The sequence below is a fragment of the Gracilinanus agilis genome, chromosome 5 (assembly GCF_016433145.1).
Source record: "Gracilinanus agilis isolate LMUSP501 chromosome 5, AgileGrace, whole genome shotgun sequence".
Classification (NCBI taxonomy): domain Eukaryota; kingdom Metazoa; phylum Chordata; class Mammalia; order Didelphimorphia; family Didelphidae; genus Gracilinanus; species Gracilinanus agilis.
In genome coordinates, this window is record NC_058134.1 from 197,848,541 (window position 1) to 197,871,533 (window position 22,993).

Consider the following 22,993-nt stretch of genomic DNA (forward strand, 5'->3'; position numbering starts at 1 on the left):
TGATATTCTTTAAGATCAGGTATTATTAAAACTAAATTATTTTATCAATCCTATTACTATATCTTGATTTCTTTAAAGGGTTTGGAGAAGCACATCTTCCAAAGAGTTAAGCATGTTTTTGATATTTTCTCATTTATACATGTGACATACCTAGGGAGTAGAGAAGGAGTAGGATTTGTCCTTTTTTTGGTTTTGCACATAGAGAAAGGGAGATAGACAGTGAAGGAAGAGAAGAATGGACTTGGCCTACGTTGACTGTTAAGTAGAGCACAGAGCCAGGATGCTGTAGAATCAAAGAGTCTTGATTATAGCTCTCCAAGAGGTAAAAGGAGAGAGAAAGAGAGAGAGTGTGTGTCTCTGTGTGTCTCTGTCTGCCTGTCTGTTTCTGTGAGTGTGTGTTGTCTGTATAGTTAGATTCTGTTTTGATGTTTGCCATTACTTGAAAACTGCACATTGAATAGATTTTCTGATGATCTAGCTACTTCTGTTGCTGGTTTAGGAAGGTGTGGACATCCTTAGACAGAGGTTAACTCTTCAGCCTTATTACTCTCCTGATTTGACCTTTTCGATTGATTCCTCTGTACTTTTTTCTGGACATGAGGAGAGTAAAGGACAGAGTCCATTAGTGTGGAAAGCCTACTTGCAGTCTCTCTCTATGTGTATATTAGAGCGTTTCCCTTCCTTTTTCATCAGGATGTTGGGTACTGCTTGCCTCTAAGAAAATGTACTGGATGAAAAGATTTCAGAACAAATGCTTGCAGAGCAGGGTTTAATAGTCTGGATAGCCTGACTTCCAGGTGGCTTCTTTGCTTCTCAGATTGTCTAGGAACACATATTAATTGGTAGAGCTCACACAGCTTATCCTGCTGGGGGCATATGGTTCCTACTTTAATAGCATCCTTTTCAGAATGGGTGTAAGGTAATGTCCTTGGACTCCAAAAAGTACAGAGAAGACAAGGCAGATAATGACCTTTTATCAGTTCTTGAGTCTGAATAGGGGGAAAGCAGGTTAGGCATTTTGTAATAAGTAATGGGAAAGGGGGCAGTGAGGTGGCTCAGTTGATAGAGAGCCAGACCTGGAGATGGGAGGTCCTGGGTTCAAATCTAGCCTCAGACACTTCCTAGCTGTATGATCCTGGGCAGGCCACTTGACCTCAATTGCCAATCTCTTATTGCTTTTCTGCCTTCAAACTAATACTTAGCATTGATTTTAAGACAGAAGGTAGGGAATGAAAAAGGAATGGGAAGGCTTCTGCTACCTCACAATCCTTTTCTCCTAAATGAAGATATTCACCATAATAATATCTTATATTTTTATAGAACTTTGGGTTTTAAAACATGTTTTATTGATACATTTTGTCTGTCACAGTCCTTTCCCATCTCCCTTTCCACTTTTCCATTTCCCTCTTTTATGAAAGAAAACAAACAAACCTCAATCAATATACATAATATTCTTTCATAGTAATTCTCCACCCCTCTGCCAGGAGGAGGTATGTCTGTTTTTCTCTTCCCTGGGACTCTCACTGGTTTTTCTGTAACTGAAGAGTTTGATTTCCTTTTAGTCATCTTTTTCATTCACATTTTTTTCAGATATTATATATAATCTTTCTCTTGATTACTTAATTTGATCTTAGTTCATAGAAATCTTGTTACATTCCTCTGAATTTTGCCCAATTGCCACTTTTGCTGCATAATTATTCTCATTTACATGACATTCACATAGCATAGTTTTTCTCAGGTCATTTCCCAATTGATGGGCACCTACTTTGCTTCCAGTTCTGTGCTGCCACAAAGAGGGCTGCAATGAACATTTTGGTGTATGTTGAGCCTTCATTTCTGTCTTTGATATCCTTGGGGTACTGTTCAGTAATGGCATTGTTTGGATAGTTTAGACTCTTTTCTTATATTATGCCAAGCTAAATTCTACTTTACAGACTATCTTCCCATAGTCCCGTCAGTAATGACTTTCTAATTGTTTGCCAGTTTTCATGGTTTGAGGTAAAATGGTAGAATTTTAATTTGAATTTCTCATACTATTTCAGCTTGTTTTTATGGTCTTTTGTGGTTTGTAATTCTTTTGAAAACTGTTGCTCTCTTTTGTCCCCTCTCTATTGGGGTTGACTGCTTCTGAAATATATATTTGAATCATTTCTCTGTTTGGTGCTTTGAGTTTTATAGAGTACTTTTCCTCTAGCACTTCATTACTTCTCTGTGAGGTAAGTAGTGTAAAGATTAATCTCCACATTTTATAAATGAGAAACCTGGGGATCGAGGGATTAAGTATCTTGCTTAGAATCACACAGCTGAAAAATACCAGAGCTGGGATATGAGCCCATGCCTCTTGGCTCCATGTCTAATACTCATAACTGCACTGGTCCTGACCTCCCCATGTGGCCTCATGCCTTGTTCTTTGACCTTCAGAAACCTTCCTCTAACTTCCTGAAAGTGGAGATTCATTAGTATGATTAGTCCAGGGAAGTGAATAGGTTTTTTGAGATACAGGGGATAGGGAAGCCAACTAGCCTCTACACAGTATTCTTCATTTCCCCATTTTCTGGCTGACCCTATTGGTTATCCGATCTCCCTAATCTCTGCAGACCCCTCATCGGTGTCCCCTGCCCGCTGGGCTGAGGAGTACTTGGAACAGTCAGAAGAGAAACTCTGGCTAGGAGAGCCTGAGGGAACAACCACCACTGACCACTGGTGAGTCCTGGCTGTTCCTTCCTGTACTTTAGAGGAAAGATATGAGGCAATATTTTTTATCCCTTCCACCATTGCTCATTCATATTTATATGCCATCTTCTCCAGCCTTCTTATTTTACCTTAGTCTCTTTAATTTTTCCTTGTATTATATCCCACATAGAATCTCTTAATTCACCATAAGCCTTTAGCTGTCTTAGGACCTTTTTTGTGTCTTCTATGATTCCACATTCCTTCAAGGTTGGGTGTTAGGAAAGGAAGGAAAAGAGGGAGGAAGGATTAAGCCTCAGTAGTTCCACTGTGCTGGGCTTTTTACAAATATTATCTCAATTGATCCTTACAACAACCCTGGAGGGTAGGTGCTATTATTCCTCATTATATATGTATATCATAATAATATTAACAATACATAATAACATGGTTGAGGAAACTGAGGAGACAGGTTAATTGACTTGCCCAGGGTCACACAGCTAGTAGGTGTTTGAGCCTAGATTTGAATTTGGGGCTTCCTGGCTTAAGATCCAGAGCTCTATCCATTGTACCACCTAGCCTTAGAGAAGAGAAGATGATAAAATATGGGATTCTGCTTTTCTTCCATTCCCCATTGTCTCCTTTTAATATATGTATACATTTCCCTTCCATTAAAAGAAGAAAGGTATTGCTTAGGGTTGGGAGTGGGTAAGGAGTATGCATGAGGCATCAGACCATTCTATCCTCTTCTGGCCCAGGTACAAGGAATATCTTCCTGATGAAGATCTGCAGTCCACTGCCAATGACTTCGTGGCCAAGGTTGATGACCCTAAACTAGCTAACTCTGAGGTGAGCCTCACCTTGCTGTTTCTGTTCAGGGGAGCTGAGCATGGAACACAGGGCAGGAGTTCTTTAACTGCATTCTGTCCTGGGAGAGGGAGATAAGATGGCAGGTCTTTCCCTATGGTCCCTTTCATTTCTGTCTGCTCTTCCAGCCTGTTAGCACTGCTCTGGTTTTACTTCTCTTCAGTTTTGAGCCCATAGTTCATCAGCTCAGCTCCAGCCTATCCTCTGCCCTTGGATCCCTTGTCTTAACTCACCCCTTGCCACATTCCACCCCTGGCTTAGACCCACCATCTCCCTCTTTAAGCCTAACTGCATGCTGCTCGCCCAAGGCTACTAGATAGTTACCCAACCATGCCAGAAAGTCTGCTAGAATTTTGCTATCTTGTCACAGCAGGCCAATATGGCAATATTCTTAGCAACACTTTTATTCTTCTTTAATTCCTCTGCCCTGATCCTTCATTTCCTTTGGTTTCTGAGGAAGAGGTCACTCTTTTTTGCTAAAGTCAATTACTCTATTTTTGTCCTTGGTCATATCCCTTTTATGAATTTTACTCTCTCAAGTATACCTGCTTTCCCTCTCATTGCCAATCTCTTCTTATCTGCTGCAGCCTTCCCTGTGTGCTACAGATATACACAATCCTTAAAACTCTGCTGTCTCAAGCTATCATCACACATCTCTCCTCCACAACCTAATGCCCATAAAAGTGCCCACACTCTTATCTCTATTTTTATACTTCCCACTTATTTCTCAACTTTCTGCGTTCTAGCTTCTGACACCCTCCCCTCTCTTCTTCTCCCTTCTTTTCTGAGGGGAGATTTGAAATTGTGTCTTCCTCACTCCCAAATCTGGTGCTGTCTACTTTGCCCCTCTGTTTATCAGTTGGATGTTAGGACCGGAGAACTGATAATCAATAGACTTTTCTTTATCCTCTTATTTTTTCCCCTCTTCTACCCTGCTAAGCACTTCTTCCTCCCAAGCACACTTACTTTTCTGGCTTCTTCTGTGGATTTCCTCTCTACCTATCTGGCATTTTCTTCTTTGTCTCCTTTGCAGGATAGTCATCTATTTCCCAACCACCAGCCTTAGTGCCTTGGTGCCTCTCAAGGCTCTGCTTTGAGCCCTCTTTTTTTTCCCCCCCAGATTGTCTCTATCTTGGCCACCTCATAGATGTGATCTCTAGTCTTATAAATTATTACTAACACCTGTGCAAGGTCTCTGCCTGGATATCCCACTGTCCTCTGAATCCCAACTGATCCAAAATAAAATTTGCTGCCTCTCCCATTTCAGTCTATTTTTCCTTCTACATGCCTGCTTGTTTCTGAAGGCAGCTCCTGCTTCTAGTCCCCAAGGTTTGTAATATCAATCATGGTTTACTCTTTCCTCTCCTTCATCTCCATCCCAGTCAGTTACTATGTCTGGTCCGTCCTACTTCAACAATGCATTCCCTTATATCCTTGTTTTTGTTTTGTTTTGTTTTGTTTTTACTGGAGAGGTTGCCAGTACCCTAGTAGAGGCCCTTAAAATTTCTCCTTTGAACTTTTAGAGAAGTCTCCCTGTTTCCAAGTTCTCCAAATTTCTAATTAACCTCCATATACCTGTCAGATTAATATTATTAGGACCTGGGTGTGACCATGTTGCTCCCTTGCTCTACTTTTCTCAGTTCATAGTTATTTCCTTTAGGATAAAATATAACTTCCTTAGTTTGGCATTAAAGCTCTCCAAAATCTATCTCCAGTCTACTCAAGAAGATTCCATCTTCTGTCTCTGGGCTTTCTTTGCACAGGCTCTCCCCAGACCTGGAATCCCCATAGTCTTCTTACATTTGCCTCTTAGAATTCCTAGCTTTCTTTCTGTCTTAGTGTCAATTTTAAGACAGAAAAGTGGCAAGGGCTTGGCAATCAGTGTTAAGTGACTGGCCCAGGGCCACACCTGAAAAATGTCTGAGACCAGATTTGAACCCATTTCCTCCTGACTACAATCCTGGTACTCTCTCCACAGTGCTACCCCTTAGTTTAAATGTCACATCTTATGTAAAGCCTTTACTGACTCTTCTTTATTAGGATCCTCCTTCCCTTCAGATTTTCTTGTGTTTACTTGTCTCGGTACATATTGTATCCTCATATTAAGAGTGGCTTCTTGGGGACAGAGGCTGGGTTTCATTTTTATATTTTGCACAGTGCCTTGTATATGGTAGGCACCTAATAAGTGCTAATTGAATTTCTTTGCAAAGCAAAGAGATTTGAGGTCTGCCCCACAATCCCCTTTTCTCTTATCTCCCTCTTAGCACTTAATCTTTTGTGGTTTCCCTTTCCCTTCTGCTCCCCAACCTTAGAGCCTGAGACACCCTCCCTTTTGTTCTTGGCTCCCTTGTTTTATCTTGCTTGGAGCTGGGTATCTTCAAGGAGAAGGGAGTGTGCAGGGTCCTTTCAGCCATGGTTGAGGGCACACACTTGGCAGTCCTTTCCCAAGTGGCCTGTGTGTGTCTCTGTGCCCCAGTTCCTGCGATTCGTGCGACAGATCGGAGAGGGGCGGGTGTCCTTGGATGCCAATTCGGGGTCCAGCCGGGAGCAGGCAGAACAGTGGGCTGCAGAGTTTGTACAGCAGCAGGTAGGACCCTGTCATGACCCAGTCCAGCCTCAGAGTCAGCCCTTGCTCCAAGTTAGGGTTTCCCTCTCAGTGTTCTCTGATTCCAAATGGGGAAAGGATGGTCATTGACAGTTTTTTCTGTCAGTCCTTCCCACCCCCTCTCCCCCCCGTGTGGGTGGCAGTGGGAGCTGATATTATTCAGCTTGAGGGGCCTTTTCAGAAGATGAAGATCCTGTGGGTGGGAGAACATTGACTGGCCTTCTGCCCTTTCTTTCTTTCAGGGCACATCAGATGCCTGGGTGGACCAGTTCACACGGCCAGCAAACGTGCCTGTCCTAGATACAGAATTTGAAAGGGCCAAATCAGCTGTAGAGGTGAGAACAGCATCCAGGAGCAAGGACTCTCATGCTGGAGACCCATTCTGTCTTCTAAAACCTATGAACCCCTTCTCTGAATAATGTTTTTAAATTCATAAAATCAAATGTATGGATTGTCAAAGGAAAGCAATTATGCTGAAATATAGTTATGAAAATATTTTTTAAAAAAAATTCATGGACTTTTCTATGGATAGGAACCCACATGGTGGGAGTGTAAGATCAAAGAAGAAGATTCCTAGGGAATACTCTTAGAAGAAAGATTTGCAGGAGGCAGTGAGAGCTGACTCCTGTCTTCCCTTGCTTGCTTTTCTCCAGTCTGATGTTGACTTCTGGGATAAGCTGCAGGCAGAATGGGAAGAGATGGCAAAACGGGATGCTGAGGCCCATCCATGGCTCTCAGACTATGATGACCTCACGTCTTCCTCCTATGATAAGGTAAGGGTGGCTGTTCTGGGGAGCTCTCTCTCTCTTGACCCTCTTCAAACTGGAGAAAGGAAAGCTACCAAGTGCATACTCTATAAATTCTGTTTTCCTGTGAAGCTTCACATGAAAAGAAACCTCAACAAACATAATTGTCTTTCTTTGTTAATAGATAATCACAAATCTGGAAGTCTATCATCTTGCTTTCAAAGCTGTCAATGAAGTATAGGGGGTTTAGCACCACTGGAACTAAATCGTGGAGGAGATTAAGGCAGAAGAGGGCTAGGAGGAAGGGGACAAATGTAAGGAACTTTCAGTACCCCAAAGTGGACTTCAGATTGATCCTTAAGTCAATGGAGAACCACCAGGACTTATTGAGCAGAGGGCAAGATTGGAAAATGGCCTCCAGAGAACTGGAGAAGAATCTCAAACAAAGAGGCCAGAGGTGGATGGCAGAGATCCAGGCTAACTCAGGGCTCCCAGGCCAAATCCAGAGGCTAGCAAGGGGGTGGCTTTAATCAGGGCTGATGTAGCACCCCTGAGAGGTCTCTGAAGAGAGGCAGGGATGTGGGTTGATGGATGTGGAGCAGGAAAGCACTGATGCAGGGCTCCCTGGGAAGGCCCCAGGGCAAAGACAGGCCAAGAGGTAGGGGTCCTGGAGCTGAGATAGGGCTTCCCAGGAAGACTAGTTACTTAGATATTATCTCCCTGAGTGTGAGAGTACTGAGATAGGAATGATGTGGGGTGAAGGGGGAATTCTAGATAATATGTCCTGCCCTATCTCATAAAGCTTGTAGTCTGGTAGAGATGGTGATAAGCACAAATATTGCTTATGTATAAGCAATGCATAAGAGTGGTATAAATAGTGCTATAGAGATCAGGGAAGCTTCCTGCAGGAGGTGGCATTTGAACTGGGAAAGGATTCCTAAAGGTAGGGAAGTCATTTCACTTATAAGGAACAGCATGCAGGCAAGAAAGCACAGGATGTGCAGTTTGTCCAGAGTTGTCTAGAGCAGAGAGAGTGGAAGGAGAAAAGGTAAGGTAAGATAAGGTAGTGCTAGTAACAAAATCAATGTTACTAGGAAAAATATATTTGTGGAGAGGGAAAGCACTAGCAGCTGGGGGACATATGGAAAGGCTTTCTGTAGGTGAAGTTCAAGTTACAGGGGGATTCGAATAGGCCGAGGTGAGGACAAGATGCTGTGGAGGAGGAAGATCAGGAGGGCCAGTTTGGCAGACAAAGAGCAGCTGGTGGGGACTGGTGTGTCAGAAGGCCAGAAAGTGGGCTGTAAAGGGATAGAATCAGTCGGTAAACACTTATTAAACCTACTGTGCTCCAGACTCTATACTGAGTCTTGAGGGTACAAAGAATGGCTGAAGATGATGCCTATGGCTCACTGTCTGATAGACAACATTGAAACAAGTGTCAGTTTGGAAAGACTAGAGAAAAGTTGGGGCCTGAATTTTAAATGACTTGGAATTACTTCAGTACAAGAAAGTGCTTTCTAAAATGGGAGGAAAAATTATTTTTCATCAGTTTTATATTATAGGAATTATGTTGATTATTTGGCAACAATTTTGAAGAACAAGGGGAGAAAGCCTCTTATTTTTGTTGTTTTTTTAAACCCTTACCACCAGAAGAATAGTAAGGGCTAGGCAATGGAGGTTAAGTGTCTTGCCCAGGTCACACAGCTAGGAAGAGTCTGAGGCCATATTGGAACCCAGGGCCTCCTGACTCTAGGATGACTCTTGGCACTGATTCATCTAGCTGCTCCAATATCTTTGTAATGACCAATAAAGTTTTGTTTTTATTGTGATTACATTCTGAAGGAGGCTGATTTCTTCTTTATGATTCTACCTAGCATCTTGTTCCCATTCTGAGAGTGTGATATTAGCTATGTACTACCTACCAAGGTCAAATTATTTGTCCAAGGTCAGACAACTAATTAGGACTAGCTAGGACTAGAGCTCATGTGGCCTCATTGTTATGTTCTTTGTAGAGTCTCATTCTTTATCTGCTATATATGAACTAAAGAATCTATCCCACCCTCTAAAAGTCTCTGGGGAAGTCTTACAAAAACACTCCTCCAAAAATGGAAAATAGACTTAAAGAGTTTTAGAATTGGAAATGGAGAAATATTAATTGCTCATAGGAATGCCAAGCCAATATAAATAAAATAACAATTTTATCCAAATACATTTACCTTCTCAGTACCATATCAGATTACTAAAAATTATTTTCTACAGCTAGAAAAAATAATTATAAAATTCATCTGGAAGAACAAAAAGGCAAGACAATCAAGGGAATTAATAAAAAAAAAAGTGAAGGAAGGTGGCCTTTCAGTACCAGATCTCAAAATCACAAAGCAGTTACAAAGTAATTGTCAAAACAATCTGGTACAGGTTAAGAAATAGAGTGGTGAAACAATGGGATAGATTAAGTACACAATACTCAGTAGTAAATGACTGTAGTAATTTAGTGTTTGATAAACACAAAGATCCAGGTTTTAGGGACAAGAACTCATTATTTGACAAAAATTTCTGAGAAAATTGGAAAGCAGTTTGGCAGAAAGTAGGTATAGATCAGCATCCACAATGTATAATAAGATCAAAATGGGTATTTGTTTAGACAAAAAGGGTGATATCATAAACAGATTAGGGGAACATGGAAAATTTTACCTGTCAGATCTATGGATAAGGGAAGATTTTATGACCAAACATAAGATTATTGTTTTTGGCTATCATTTTAAAAAACTGTTGTAAGAATGGTCCACTATAGTCTGCCATTCTAAAACTGTTGCTTTTTCTGATCAAAATTTTGTTCACCCTAAAAATAAAGCCTTTATTTAAGAAAAAAGCTGGAATAAAATTATAGGATGATTTTGATTACATTATGTTAAAAGGTTTTTGCACAAACAAAACCAATGTATCCAAGATTAGAAAGAAAGCAAGAAGTTGGGGGGAAAACATTTATAACAAGTTTCTCTGATAAAGGCCTCATTTCTTAAATATATTAGAGAAATGAGCCAAATTATGAGAATATGAATTATTCCCCAATTGATAAATAGTTGAAGAATACGAACAGGTAGTTTTCAGATGAAGAAATCAAAGCTATCTATAGTCATATGAAAAAATGTTCCAAATCGTTATTGACTAGAGAAATGCACATTAGAACAACTCTGAGGTACCACCTCACATCTGTCAGATTGGCTATGACAGAAAAGGAAGATGACAAATGTTGCAAGAGATGTAGAAAAATTGGGACACTAATGCAGTGTTGGAAGAGTTGTGAACTGATATAACCATTCCAGAGAGCAATTTGGAACTATGCCCAAAGGGCTATAAAATCTGCATATTTTTTGACCCTGCAATGCCTCTACTAGGTCTGTATCCCAAAGAGATCAAAGAAGAAGGAAAAGGATTTGTTAATATAAAAATATTTACAATAGCTCTTTTGGTGGGGGCAAAAAATTGAAAATTGAAGGGATTTCCATCAATTGAGGAATAGCTGAACAAGTTGTTGTATATGATTGTGATGAAATACCATTGTGCTGTAAGAAATTGTGAGCAGGATGGTTTTAGGAAAATCTGGAAAGACTTAACATGAACTAATGTTAAGTGAGCAGAATCAGGAGAACATTGTATATAGTAATAGCAATAAAGTATGAACAACTATGAGTGACTTAGCTATTAACAACAATACACTGATCTAAGACAATTCTTAAGGACTTGTGATGACATTTGCTCTCTACTTCTAGAGAGAGAACTGATGGAGTCTGAATGCAGATCAAAATACTTTTTATTTTATTTTTCTTGGATTTCAGTTTGCATGCCTCGTAAAGGAAGAGGTAAAAGGGGTGGGAGGGAGAGAATTTAGAACTCAAAATTGTAAAAAATGAATGTTAAAAAATTTTACATGTAATTAAGAAATATCTAATTAAATAACTAAAAATAGATTGGGGAAAAATACACAGCATTTATTGGAAAGAATCTCAATCACCATACCCAATACACATTGGAAAAGAAACTTCCACTATAATATACCTGTGTAGTGGCCATGCAACATCTTCTTGAAAACTAATGAGGGGCCACTGTCTCCTGAGGTATTTTATTCCCTTTTTCACTGTTCTAATCATTAGGAAATTTATTAGCTGTGTGACTTCAAGCAGCCTACTTTATTTCCCTGAACCTCAGTTCCTTCATCTGTAAAACAAGGGCTTGATACTGGATGATCTTTAAGTTCTGTTCCAGTTTTAACATTTTATTATTCTGCTAGTTGTAATCAGCCAACAAGTCTGGCTCCTTGAAGTTCTGTCTTTGAGGCAGCCAATATCAAAAGTCAGAGAAATTGTGGGTTCAAATCTTGGCTTTGATTCTAGATACTTCTGTGAACTGACAAGTTATTAATATCTTTCAGTTTCCGTTTCTTTATTTGTAAAATGAATAGGGTTGAACTAGATGATCATTGAGGTGCTTTCTATCTTTAAATCTAAGATTTAAATGATCCTGTGATGGCTTTGGGGACCAGCCAATACAAGAAATACCTTTTGAATCTATGGGAAGTTTAAAAAAGTCCTTATTTGCCATTCAGGTCTGTTTCAGAAGCAAGTTTAAATGGTGGTAGGAAGTGAAGGGTGAAAACATTCAAGCCTCCCTTTGAAGTAGATAAAGATAGCATATGGACTTGCCCAAGACACTATACTTTTCTCATGGTCAGCAGATGGCAGTAAAGGCAAGTATGCCATCTTCTTAATGGTTCTATTACCCAATGCTCTTTCTTCTCTTAGGTCAAATTGCATTCATCAAGAGCTCCTTGTCCTTGCCCAGCCACTGCCTTAAGTTCTTCAGTCTTTCCTAGTCTGATCTGGAGAGAGGGAAAGCAGGATGTGATTTCTCCTTTCAAAGACCTCAGACTAGGAGAACTTTTAAATGGTTTCTTAATATTTAATAATTCAGTAAATTTAATAATATTTTAAAAGTGGGATAGGGAAAGTAAGTTTGCTTGTTTCCACTTAAATACTAATAACTACAGAAGCACGATATCATGTTATCCATTATTCCATACAGTAAACCACTGATCATGTATGGGTGCTAACAAGTCTCCCTGACCCAAGATCATGGCTTCCTTCCACTCAGAGGCATCTTGTCAGCTCCTTGATGACTGTGATTTTTGTTTTGTGTCCCCAGCCCAGTGCCTCACACACAGGTGCCCATAAAAGAGAACTTGCCAAAATTCTATCGGTACTCCTTCAGGGATCTTTACTTTCAAGTCTACTTCTTTTCCCATTATATTCTCTTTTTCTCCTTTTTTCCTCTGACTGAAGGCATTTCCCACATACAACTTCCTTTAGCCTCACAGGAGACCCATGACCAGGGGTCGGCAACCTTTTTGGCCGTGAGAGCCATAAACGCCAAATTTTTAAAAATGTAATTTCGTGAGAGCCGTACAGTGCTCACAGTGCCGCTCCTGTAACAGTGCCTGAAAAAAAATTGACTTTATGGCTCCTGCAGAAAGAGCCAGATATGGCTCGAGAGCCATATGTTGCCGACCCCTGCCCATGACTATTCATCTCACTCTTTCATCTCTCTTGTAGGGATACCAGTTTGAAGAAGAGAACCCACTTCGGGATCATCCCCAGCCTTTTGCAGAGGGGCTGCTACGGTTACAGGAGGGGGACCTGCCAAATGCTGTCCTCCTCTTTGAGGCAGCAGTGCAGCAGGATCCTGAGCATATGGAGGTAAGTGACCTGTGCCTGTGAGACCCAGATGCCTCCCCTAATTCTAAGCACTGGGGTGGGACAGATAATTGTGGAGTATAGATAGATAATTGGGGCTTTTTTCTTTTTTGCCTTTCATATTTTCTTTTTTGTATCTTAAAAATATTTTTTTATTTGTTTCATTAAATATTTCCCAATTACATGTAAAAGTTTTTTAACATTCATTTTAAAAAATTCCAAGTTCCATCTATCCATTGGGGAATGGCTAAGCATGATAGAATATTATTATGCTATAAGAAATGATGAGCAAATTCATTTTTTAAAAAAACCCTTACCTTCCTTCTTCAAATCATTACTGTGTGTTGGTTTAAAGGCAGAAGAGCAGTAAGGGCCAGGCAGAAGGGTTAAGTGACTTGCCCAGGGTCACACAGCTAGAAAGGGTCTGAGGTCAGATTTGAACCTAAGACCTCCTGTCTCTAGGCCTGTCTCTCAATCCACTGAGTCCCCTAGCTGCTCCTGAGAATATTAATTTTTTAAAAACTCGGAAAGAACGACATTAGATAATGAAGAGTGAAATGAATAGAAACAAGAGTATGTTCTATACAGCTACAGATTTAATATTTGAAGAATAAATTGTGAATATTTCACTTCCAGAGAATGAACTGAGAAGTGGAAACATGAAAGACATAATCTATATATAATATCTGTTTGCTGGGTGATGTCTTCTATGGTGTGAGGAAGGGAGGGAGTGGTTGAATAAAAAACATTTTTTTTTTTTAGTTCCAAATTCTTTTCTCCCCTTGTACTACTTCTCTACTCCAGGACAACAAGAGATAGACATCTTTTCTACATATAGACTCATACAGAACATTCTTCCATATTAGCCATGTTGCAAAACACAAAACCCAAGAAAAAGAAAGTTAAAAAGTATGCTTCAGTCTGCACTCCGAGTTCATAACTGGGTATTTTGGACTAGAGCTTCAACGGTCAGCAACCTTTTTGGCCGTGAGAGCCATAAATGCCTGCGGAAGGAGGAGGAAGGCGCTGGAATATGGGGTGGGGGCTGAAGGGCCCCCTGGGGTACATCCTGGGGCTCTGCCCGGACTGGCCGGTCAGGAGGTAGAGCCAGATATGGGTCTAGAGCCATACATTGCCAATTCCTGGCTTAGGGGAAAAGGTTAGGAAAATGAAACGGAAAGTGCAACAATCCTTTACCTCCTTCTCTGGGCACATCTCAGGGGTAGCTCCTGTGAGTTATGGGCTCTTTTCAACCTCCCTACAGGCCTGGCAGTACCTGGGTACCACCCAAGCAGAGAATGAACAGGAGCTGCTGGCTATCAGTGCCCTCCGAAGGTGAGTACCATGAAAGATAAGGGACAGGACGCCAATCTTCATTTATGGCTTCTGTAGTGATTTCGGTCCATACCTAAACTTCTAGTCCTTCAAAAGAACACATTCTATTGTGTTTTTTTTTTTAACCTTTACCTTCTATCTTGAAATTAATATTGCGTATTGGATCCAAAGCAGAAGAGCGGTAAGGGCTAGGCAATCAGGGTTAAGTGACTTGCCCAGGGTCACACAGTTAAGAAGTATCTGAAGTCATATTTGAACCCAGGATCTCCTGTCTCCAGGCCTGGTTCTCTATCCACTGACCCACCCAGCTGCCCCTTCAAAAGAGCATATTTTTAAGGCTAGATTGTGAATGTTGTGTTGCTTTGGATGGAAACTGGTTCCATTCCCATATCGGCCCATGTCATCATGGGGCCCCAGCTAGGTCCTAAGCCTCTAAATCTCCATTTTTCCCTCAGGCTGATGACTGGAGGACAGATTAATATTTCTTTAGAACCTAACAGTCTTGAATCTAGAGAAGTCACTGGTCTTAGGTAAACTAGGTAACGTGAATCTGTATTGATTCAGTATCTGGGGCTTTGGTGCCCAGTGTCTATGGCGCAGATCTCGTCTCTGGAGCTCCCACAGTATTTAGACTCATTTACCATTTAACCCCTTCTCTTTCTTTACCTAGGTGTCTGGAGCTAAAGCCAGATAATTTGACAGCACTAATGGCCCTAGCTGTGAGCTTCACCAATGAGTCCCTGCAGCGCCAGGCCTGTGAGACCCTGCGGGACTGGCTACGATACACACCTGCCTATGCCCACCTGGTGGCACCTGCTGAGCAGGGAGCCGGTGGGGCAGTGTTGGGTCCGAGCAAGCGTATCCTGGGTTCTTTGCTGTCTGAGTAAGTGAGGGGTCCTGCTGAAGCTGTGTGGTATAGGCTGAAGTTCAGCTGAGAAAAGAATTGGAGTCTGAGAAGAATAAGCTGGTTGGGCAGTCATAGGCAAGCCCCTTACTTCTCTGGACCTCAGTTCTTTTTTTTCTTTTAAAGCCCTTAGTATCAATTTTAAGACAAAAGAGCAGGAAGGGCTAGGTAATCAAGGTTAAGTGACTTGCCCAGGGTCACAAGCTAGGAAATGTCTGAGGCCAGATTTTAACCCAGGTCTTCCCAACTCCAGGCCTGATGCTTTATCCACTGTGCCACCTCATTGACCTTTGGGCTCAGTTCTTTCATTTGGAAAATAAAGAAAGGTCTGGGTCTACATCATATTATTAAACTCTATATATTGTGCCAGAGACCCCTTCTCAGAAGAATGTTTTAGAACAAAATATATAAGCTTATAAAGAAAACTAATTATACTGAAATACTCTTACTTAAAAACATATTATTAAAAAGTTCACAAAGCCAAGGTTAAGATCCCCTAGAGATGATCTCCAAGGTTTATTCCAGGTATGGTATCCTGTGATTATTCTGGTTGATCTTAGAGAACTGAAATTCAGGGAGATTCAGATCCAAGGTCTCAGGAGTGGAATGGAAATCTTAGATTTAACAATAGGAAGTTCAATTTGTATATAAAGATGCCAAGATGAAAAGAGGTTTTGCAAAGGTTTTAGCCCCTGAGGTTGGCTGGATTGAGTAGCTGAAAGGTCTGTTCTGGGTATGTTTAGGAAATGGAATCAGATGACCGGAACGTGGCTGTGCCTGTCTAATTTTTCTTCTCTTCTTTCCTTCTCCAAGCTCCTTATTTGTGGAGGTAAAGGAGTTGTTCTTAGCAGCTGTACGACTTGATCCTGCCTCCATTGACCCTGATGTGCAGTGTGGCCTTGGGGTCCTTTTCAACCTGAGTGGAGAATATGACAAGGCAGTGGACTGCTTCACGGCTGCCCTCAGCGTTCGCCCTAATGTGAGCCCAGGATGAGGAGAGAAAAGGGAGTGTGGGGGGAAACATGAGGCCAGCGTTTGAACTCAGGACGATGAGGCCCAGTGTTCTGTCCACTGTGCTACCTGGCTGCCAAAGTGGACCATGCTGTCCTGGGAGGGTTTTGTGGCAAAGATACTGGACTGGTTTGCCATTCCCATCTCCATGGATTGAGGCAGATGGGTTGGCTGACTTGCCCAGGGTCATTTAGCTGGTATCTGAGGCTGGATTTGAACTTGGATCTTCCTGACTCCAGGCCCAGTGTTTTATCTATTGAGCTACCTAGTGGCCTAGATTATGGTTCAGTTGAGTCTGACTCTGTGACCCAATTTGGGACTTTCTTGGCAAGGATACTGGAGGGATTTGCCATTTCCTTCTCTAGCTTTTTTTGCAAATGAGGAAACTGAGGCAAACAAGGTTGGGTGACTTGCCTTGGGTCATATAGCTGGTGAGTGTCTGAACTCAGATTCAAACTCTGATCTTTCTGGCCTAGACCTGGTGCTCTATCCACTGTACCATCTAACTGCCCTCTGAAAGTTACACTTTTTTATTTGTCATCCACTATAGACACCTAGAAAAGATGGAAATTTTAGAAGACTGAAGAAAACATGCTGATTTTGTTTTTGTTTTTGTTTTTGTTTTTAATTTTTTAAACCCTTAACTTCTGTGTATTGACTTATAGGTGGAAGATTGGTAAGGGTAGGCAATGGGGGTCAAGTGACTTGCCCAGGGTCACACAGCTGGGAAGTGTCTGAGGCCGGATTTGAACCTAGGACCTCCTGTCTCTAGGCCTGGCTCTCAATCCACTGAGCTACCCAGCTGCCCCCAAACATGCTGATTTTAATTGTTTCTTTTTTTATAGCTTTACCTTCTGACTTAGAATCAGTACTAAATATTAGTTCCAAGTAGAAGAGTGATAAGAGCTAGACAATGGAGGTTAATCATATTTGAACCTAGAACCTCCCATCTCTGGGCCTGGATCTTAATCCACCTCTCTGCCCCTAATTGACTTTTAAAAATAAAAAGTGAAGATTTAAAATTCTAGAATTGAATAAAACACTAACATCGAAATAATTTTGGGGAAAAAAACATGAGGCCAAGTCTAGACCTAGATGGGCCCAGTCTGAAGTCATGGTGTATAACTTGCCATGTTTCACACTTCAGAGAGTTAGGAAAGGGGCTGCACATTCAGGATCATAAGGCCATAGCGGGGATTGGAAGCTGGGAGCAACCATGGACATAAAGCCGGGGGAAGAGAAGGAATTGAGTTCTGGAGTCATGGCTATTCATTGATTGGTGCTCCTGAGTCTTTCAGAATTGTTCATTTTTATGAAATCAAAGTTATATGTGTAAGATAAAATTCAACTAACATGCAAGCATTTACTATTTACGGGTATTGTGCTAGGGCAAGGGACACAAAGATTAAGAAATATCATTATGCTTCTCTTCAGTACTTTGCAAACCTTACTCATAAAAATGTAAGCTTGAGATCTTAGAATTTAGAAGCACACATGCAGACTAATTATAATGTCTCCTGTATTCTTATGAGTGTCAAAAAATTCATAGCAGGAGAGATCACTGGGAGAGGAAAGGAAGGCTTCACGGACAATGGAGTACCTGAACTGGATCTTAAAGGATGAGGATTTCAAATGTCAGTTAACAAGTATTTATTAAGCACATCTTTGTGCTTAGCCACTGAGCTGTAAATAGGAAAGCAAGATAGTCCCTGCCCTCAAGAAGCTTACATTCTATTGGAAGGGTACCATGTGTTCAGAGATAGGTAAATGCAGCTTATAAAGTAAATAACATCTAGAGAATCAGGAGAGGTCCTTTGCACAAGACTTGAAGGAAACTGAGAGCATTCCAAGAAGCAAAGGAAGGAGGATCATTCCAAGTATGGGAGATAGCTGAGACAAAAGCATAGAAGTAGGAGATGGAATTTTGAGTGTGAAGAACAGCCAATGGACCAGGTTGTCTGTAGTCTGGCATGAGTACAGGGGAGAAGTGTGCACTAAGACTGGTGAGATGATCTGGAGCTAAATAAACAGAAGAAATTATATTTTTGCTTAAAGGTGATAGGGAGCTGCCGAAGTTTGCTGACCCAGGGGTGTCACATAGTCTAAGTAAGGCTTTAGGATTTTAAGACCTTATTTTCTTGTTTTAGTTCATGTATTGCCTTTTTCCAATTGTCTTCAGCCTCTCTTGATTGTTTTTTGAGTTCCTGAAGTTCTTGAGTTAATTGAATTTTGAGATCTTACAAAGCCTTTGTCCAATTCGCTGGAGCTTCCTGATCTTCTTCTATTTCATCTGCTCTTTTTTCACTTCCTGGAAAGAAGCTGTCAATTGTAATTTCTTTTCTCTTTTTCTGTTGTTTACTTAAATTTTTCCTTCTCTGTTCTGCTAGGTTAAGCAGATGGATTTAATGAGCTTTGATGAAAGATCTTTCCCCAGCTGACAACGGGGGTTTGTAGTTACTTTCTCTGCAGTTTATAGTGGAGGGGTGTTGGAGTTTCCCTGCCCTCTGATGACTTCTTGTCTGTCCAGTTGATGGGATTAAGCCTGGACTGGGTTAATCTGTAGCACTCAATGTGCTCTGAGGCCAAAACCTTGAGAGAAAAAGGTGGGGGGCAAGATGGAGTGCCTTTGCTGAGCTGTCCAGCAGTAAGGTCCCCCTGCTCCATCCTGCTGCTAGACTTGGCCTTCTTTCCTCTCGAAGTGCCCTTTTCTCTGTCTTGGTGTGGTAAGGTTCGTAGGTCTGAAGTTTTGCTCCATCTAAGCCGCTATCTTCCTAGCATTTTTGCTGTGTTTCTCTGCCTTTCTCCTCTAGCCACCTCCCTGGCATCTGTGTTCAACTCCTTGAATCCTGCACCAGCAAGGCCCTCTCTCCGGACTGGTGTGTTTGCCTGTCTGGAGATTTCAGGGGCAGCTGGAGACTCTGCACAGCCCATGGGGGAGGGGTCCTAGATTCTCCTTCTATACCCTCAGACCCAACAGTTCAAGAATTCAAGCCTTTTTTCTTGTCATACCTCTTGAGCTGTCCAGCAGTAGGATCTCCTCCCCCCCCCCCCCACCCCATTGTTAGATTTGGTTTTCTTTCTTCTCAAAACACCTTGTTTTTTTTATCTCAGTGTGGAAAGGGTGTGGTCTTAAGATTTGCTCCATCTAAGCTGCCATCTTCCCAGAATCTAAGTAAGGCTTTAGGAATATCAGTTTGGTAGTTTAAATATAGAGAATGAACTGGAGGCAGACTGATTAGGAGTCTCATAGCCTGAACTAGGGTGGTTGCCACATGAGGAGAGAAGGAAATGGATATACCAGGCATTGTGGAAGAAGAATCTGTAAGATTTGACAACTTCCTGGAGATGAGGGGTAAGGGAGAGAGAAGAGCCGTAGGCAGCAAACCCAAGAGACTGGGGGAGTGGTGCAGAAATAGGGAAATTAAAGAGGTCAAGCTAATGAATTCTATGGCATATTAAAGTCTATGTTTTGTTGAGCTTGAGATATCCAACAAGCAGTTTGAGAGGTTGAAACTAGAAATGTAAGGTCAAGAGTTCTCTGCCTAGTTGACAGTTGGACCTATGGGAAGTCATGAGATTGCCAAGAAAGAAGAGAGGCCTTAGGATGGAACCCTGAGGGATGTAGATGCATAGGGGGCAAGATGTAGATGAGCAGGAAGGAAGAGAACCATGATGTAGTATCACCAAAAAGCCAGGAAAAGAGAATGGATATTCAGAAGTAGGTCTTTACTAGTGTCAAACACTATCAAGAAGTTGAGGAGGTTGAAGATAGAAAAGTCCATTGGGGTTGATTTCCTTCATGTGGGGATTGCCTTTGAAAATGTAGAGTTGTGCGGAGAGAATAGGACAAGTTTGGGCATTAGTTGATTGGGTAGGGAAGAGGAGAAGTATGAAATATGGCTGGAAAGATAGATTGGAGCCAGATTGTAGAGGAACTTGTATTTTGGAAGTCCAAGAACTTGCTGAAGAGACTTGATTTATACCCTACCCCTGAAATATAATTACTAAAAAAAGCCTAAAGGCCCCAAGAGATTCTAAAAGATCCAAGGGGTCTTGCCCTAAGGGGTGAAGGCCAGTGCAGAAACTCAGGAGATCCAGATTAATGCCAACCACCTCACATGGGAGGGAAAGGAAGGGAAGAAACTGGCATTTAGGGTCTAACGGTGGACAGATGAATAAATGAAAGAAAATGCCAATCAGTATAAACAAATATTGCAAATGTAGAAATTTCCCCAAAAGGAATGACTTCATGAAAGCTACAGAGACACAAAAGGGACTGCATGAATACCTAGAAGAAATGAAACAAAAGATAAAAAAATGAAAATAACATCTTTGGAGGAAAGACTTGGCAGGAGAACATATAGCTAGAAGGGAAAGTGGTAAACTTTATCTGAGAAATAGACTCCTTGAAAACAATACTAAAGCAAACAAAGCAATGACACCATAATTCCATAAAGACTGGAAATATCAAAATTAAAAATTAGAAGAAAATGTAAGCTATCTGATATAAAAAATAATTGAGTTGGGAAATAGGTCAAGGAGAAATAATTTAAGAATCAGAATCCCTGAACATTGTAATAAAAAAAAAAACAACATGCCTAGACATTGCCCAGAACTAGAACACAAAATAAAGATGAAAAGAATTCACTGTTCACAAATTGAAAGAAATCTCAAAAGTTAGTCAATTCACTTCAGTTTAACAAGTTTACTGCTATGGACCTTGACCAGAGTGAGACCTTGAATAGTGTTAAACCCTTACTCTGGAGAATCACTGTATGTTGTAGAGGAAGCCTGTTCCTAATACTGGATCTGATAATTGCATGACCTTGAACAAGTCACTTAAATTCTGGGTGTGAGTTTCCTCATTGGTTAATTTAGAGAATTGGACTAGATGATTGGTAAGGTCTAAATCTTCTGATCCTGTGCTAGGATAAGGTGTTTTATAGTCTGTTCTATAAGCAGTGGAGATAATTACATAGCTAATGATGGAGAGTAGGGAGGTTGACGAAGATCCCTCTCACGTGTTCTTGCTGTCTCTTCCTCTCCCCTTGTACTTCCCGCCTTTTCCTGCTTGTAGGACTATTTGCTGTGGAATAAACTGGGAGCCACACTAGCTAATGGAAATCAGAGTGAAGAAGCAGTGGCTGCCTACCGCCGGGCCCTGGAACTACAGCCCGGTTATATCCGTTCCCGCTATAACTTGGGGATAAGCTGCATTAATCTTGGGGCCCACCGGTGAGAGCGCGTCTTTCTGCATTATCCACCCCGTCCCCCATCACACACGCCTTCCCTTCATTTTTATGCTATTCTGGGTGATTTGCCAGCATTAACCAATCATCTGGCCAATTTCTCTTGTCATTCTGCCCTTTATTTCACAGAGAAGCGGTGGAACACTTCCTGGAGGCATTGAACATGCAGCAGAAAAGCCGAGGTCCCCGGGGCAAAGGAGGCGCCATGTCAGAGAACATCTGGAGCACTCTGCGCATGGCCCTGTCTATGCTGGGCCAGAGTGACGTCTACGGGGCAGCAGATGCTCGGGACCTTCCCACGCTACTGCGCACCTTTGGCCTGGCCCAGTGACAGTGGGATGGGCTTCCCTGTGAGTGTTCTCCCTGAGGCGTCCCCGCTCCTGCCGTGACTCCCTCCCTCCCAAAGGGTCTCCCCGGGGGTGGGCTGATAACCACATGCGGTACGGCTTCTCAGGAGGTGCCGGGGAAGGGGAGAAGGGAAGAGGCAGGCCATCAGGATTCCAGTCTCCAGTTAATTGTGGGGAGCTGAGCCTGTCTTTTTCCTGGGTCCCTCTCGGCAATTAGAGGGTCTCCTATCAAGCTATATATCTATCTCTCTGATCCTTGTGCCCTGCCTTCTTGGATCCTTGTTTGGGGAGGGCACAACACCACAGGGCAGCCCTCTGCCAACAGCCCCTTATTGTAGAACCTGCCACACACGCAACGATCCCTGCTCCCGTTCCCTTGTACTGGGAGTCTTAGCTCCCCCTCCACCATCAATCCCTGTATATTTCTGATCAGGGTGGCCCATGGGAGTGAAGTATTTGGCCTAGTGGAGGGGAAGGGTCTGTAGGGTTTTTCTGCAGCTGTGTTCCTTTGGAGCTGCCCTGGCGGTGGGGTTATGAGCATGAGGCTGCATGCACTGGTGTGTTCATAATAGGGCTGCTAAAAAAAAAAAAAAGAAATAAAAAAACTCAGGGGTGTATGTCAAGGGATTAGAGAAAACCAGTGCTCTGGGTTTAGAGGCTCAAAGCATGCTGTGGAGTGAGTCTATATGATAATTTGGGTCTAGATATAAAATGAATTAGAACAAGGAGCACTTTAGTGGGTGTGGGAGAGGGGGTAAGAAGACCATCTGGAGGGAGCATTTGGGTCTAGCTCTGAGGCCTCCAGTGATTATTAGGTTGTGAGAAGGGTTATGGTTGGGAATTGACTTGTCCATTTCCCTGGGAACAGGTCCTAGAAGTAGAACACTTGCCAAATTCCTAGAAGCGTGGGTGTGGCAATGCATTTCTCTTTCTATATTCCCATTTTCTCACTTCACTGGCTGCTTCTGGGAGTGGGGAGAAGAGCAACTCTACTTCCTCTTCCCCATCCCTGCCACTTTTTTATAAGGTAAAGTCAGGAAGGCTCAGGCTAACCTCTAATACCTGTACTGCCCCTTGTAGGGAGAAAACCCCTACTCCCTGAAATGAAGGTTAAAACCTTGTCAGTACTTAATGATCAGAAAAAAGAAATTTTAATTTTCTTTGTTTTTTAAACCATCTTGCTCCCTAGGTTCTATCCTAGAGTTTTATTTTTCTTTATATAAATATGTGTATATGATTTTGTCAAAAAATGGTTTTTAAATAAAATTGTAAAATATTTGTATGAAGAATAAATGGAACTAATGCAACTGTAGTTTTCTACCTACTTCTTGGGATTTTCGGGTCAAGGGTTGAGTTTGTGAATCCTGTGTGTCCATCCTAAAATTCCTGCCCTGAAGTGTCATCAGCTTGGTCCTTGAGTAAATAATAATTGACTAGTCTGGATAGTGTTTCCCAAATAGGGTGGCCGAAGGCCCAGCTAGACCATCTGGCAAAGCTGAATCAGCTGTATTT

At 41.8% G+C, this 22,993-nt stretch overlaps 1 protein-coding gene across 7 annotated transcripts in view; it reads left to right on the forward strand.

Annotated features, from left to right (window-relative positions):
* Positions 1-22,758, forward strand: part of PEX5 (peroxisomal biogenesis factor 5) — a 34,307-nt gene extending 11,549 nt beyond the window's left edge. For 2 of the 7 annotated variants that reach the window (XM_044679441.1, XM_044679442.1), the window contains exons 5-15: positions 2,598-2,703; positions 3,429-3,519; positions 6,014-6,124; positions 6,385-6,477; positions 6,796-6,915; positions 12,495-12,638; positions 13,900-13,970; positions 14,641-14,853; positions 15,688-15,853; positions 20,963-21,120; positions 21,264-22,758. In XM_044679441.1, coding sequence (XP_044535376.1) covers positions 2,598-2,703; positions 3,429-3,519; positions 6,014-6,124; positions 6,385-6,477; positions 6,796-6,915; positions 12,495-12,638; positions 13,900-13,970; positions 14,641-14,853; positions 15,688-15,853; positions 20,963-21,120; positions 21,264-21,465 — 1,475 coding nt within the window. In that variant the 3' untranslated portion in view covers positions 21,466-22,758. The remainder of the gene's footprint in view (positions 1-2,597; positions 2,704-3,428; positions 3,520-6,013; positions 6,125-6,384; positions 6,478-6,795; positions 6,916-12,494; positions 12,639-13,899; positions 13,971-14,640; positions 14,854-15,687; positions 15,854-20,962; positions 21,121-21,263) is intronic. The other 5 variants (XM_044679445.1, XM_044679446.1, XM_044679443.1 and 2 more) reach the window with 4 other exon arrangements.
* Positions 22,759-22,993: the final 235 nt, after the last annotated feature.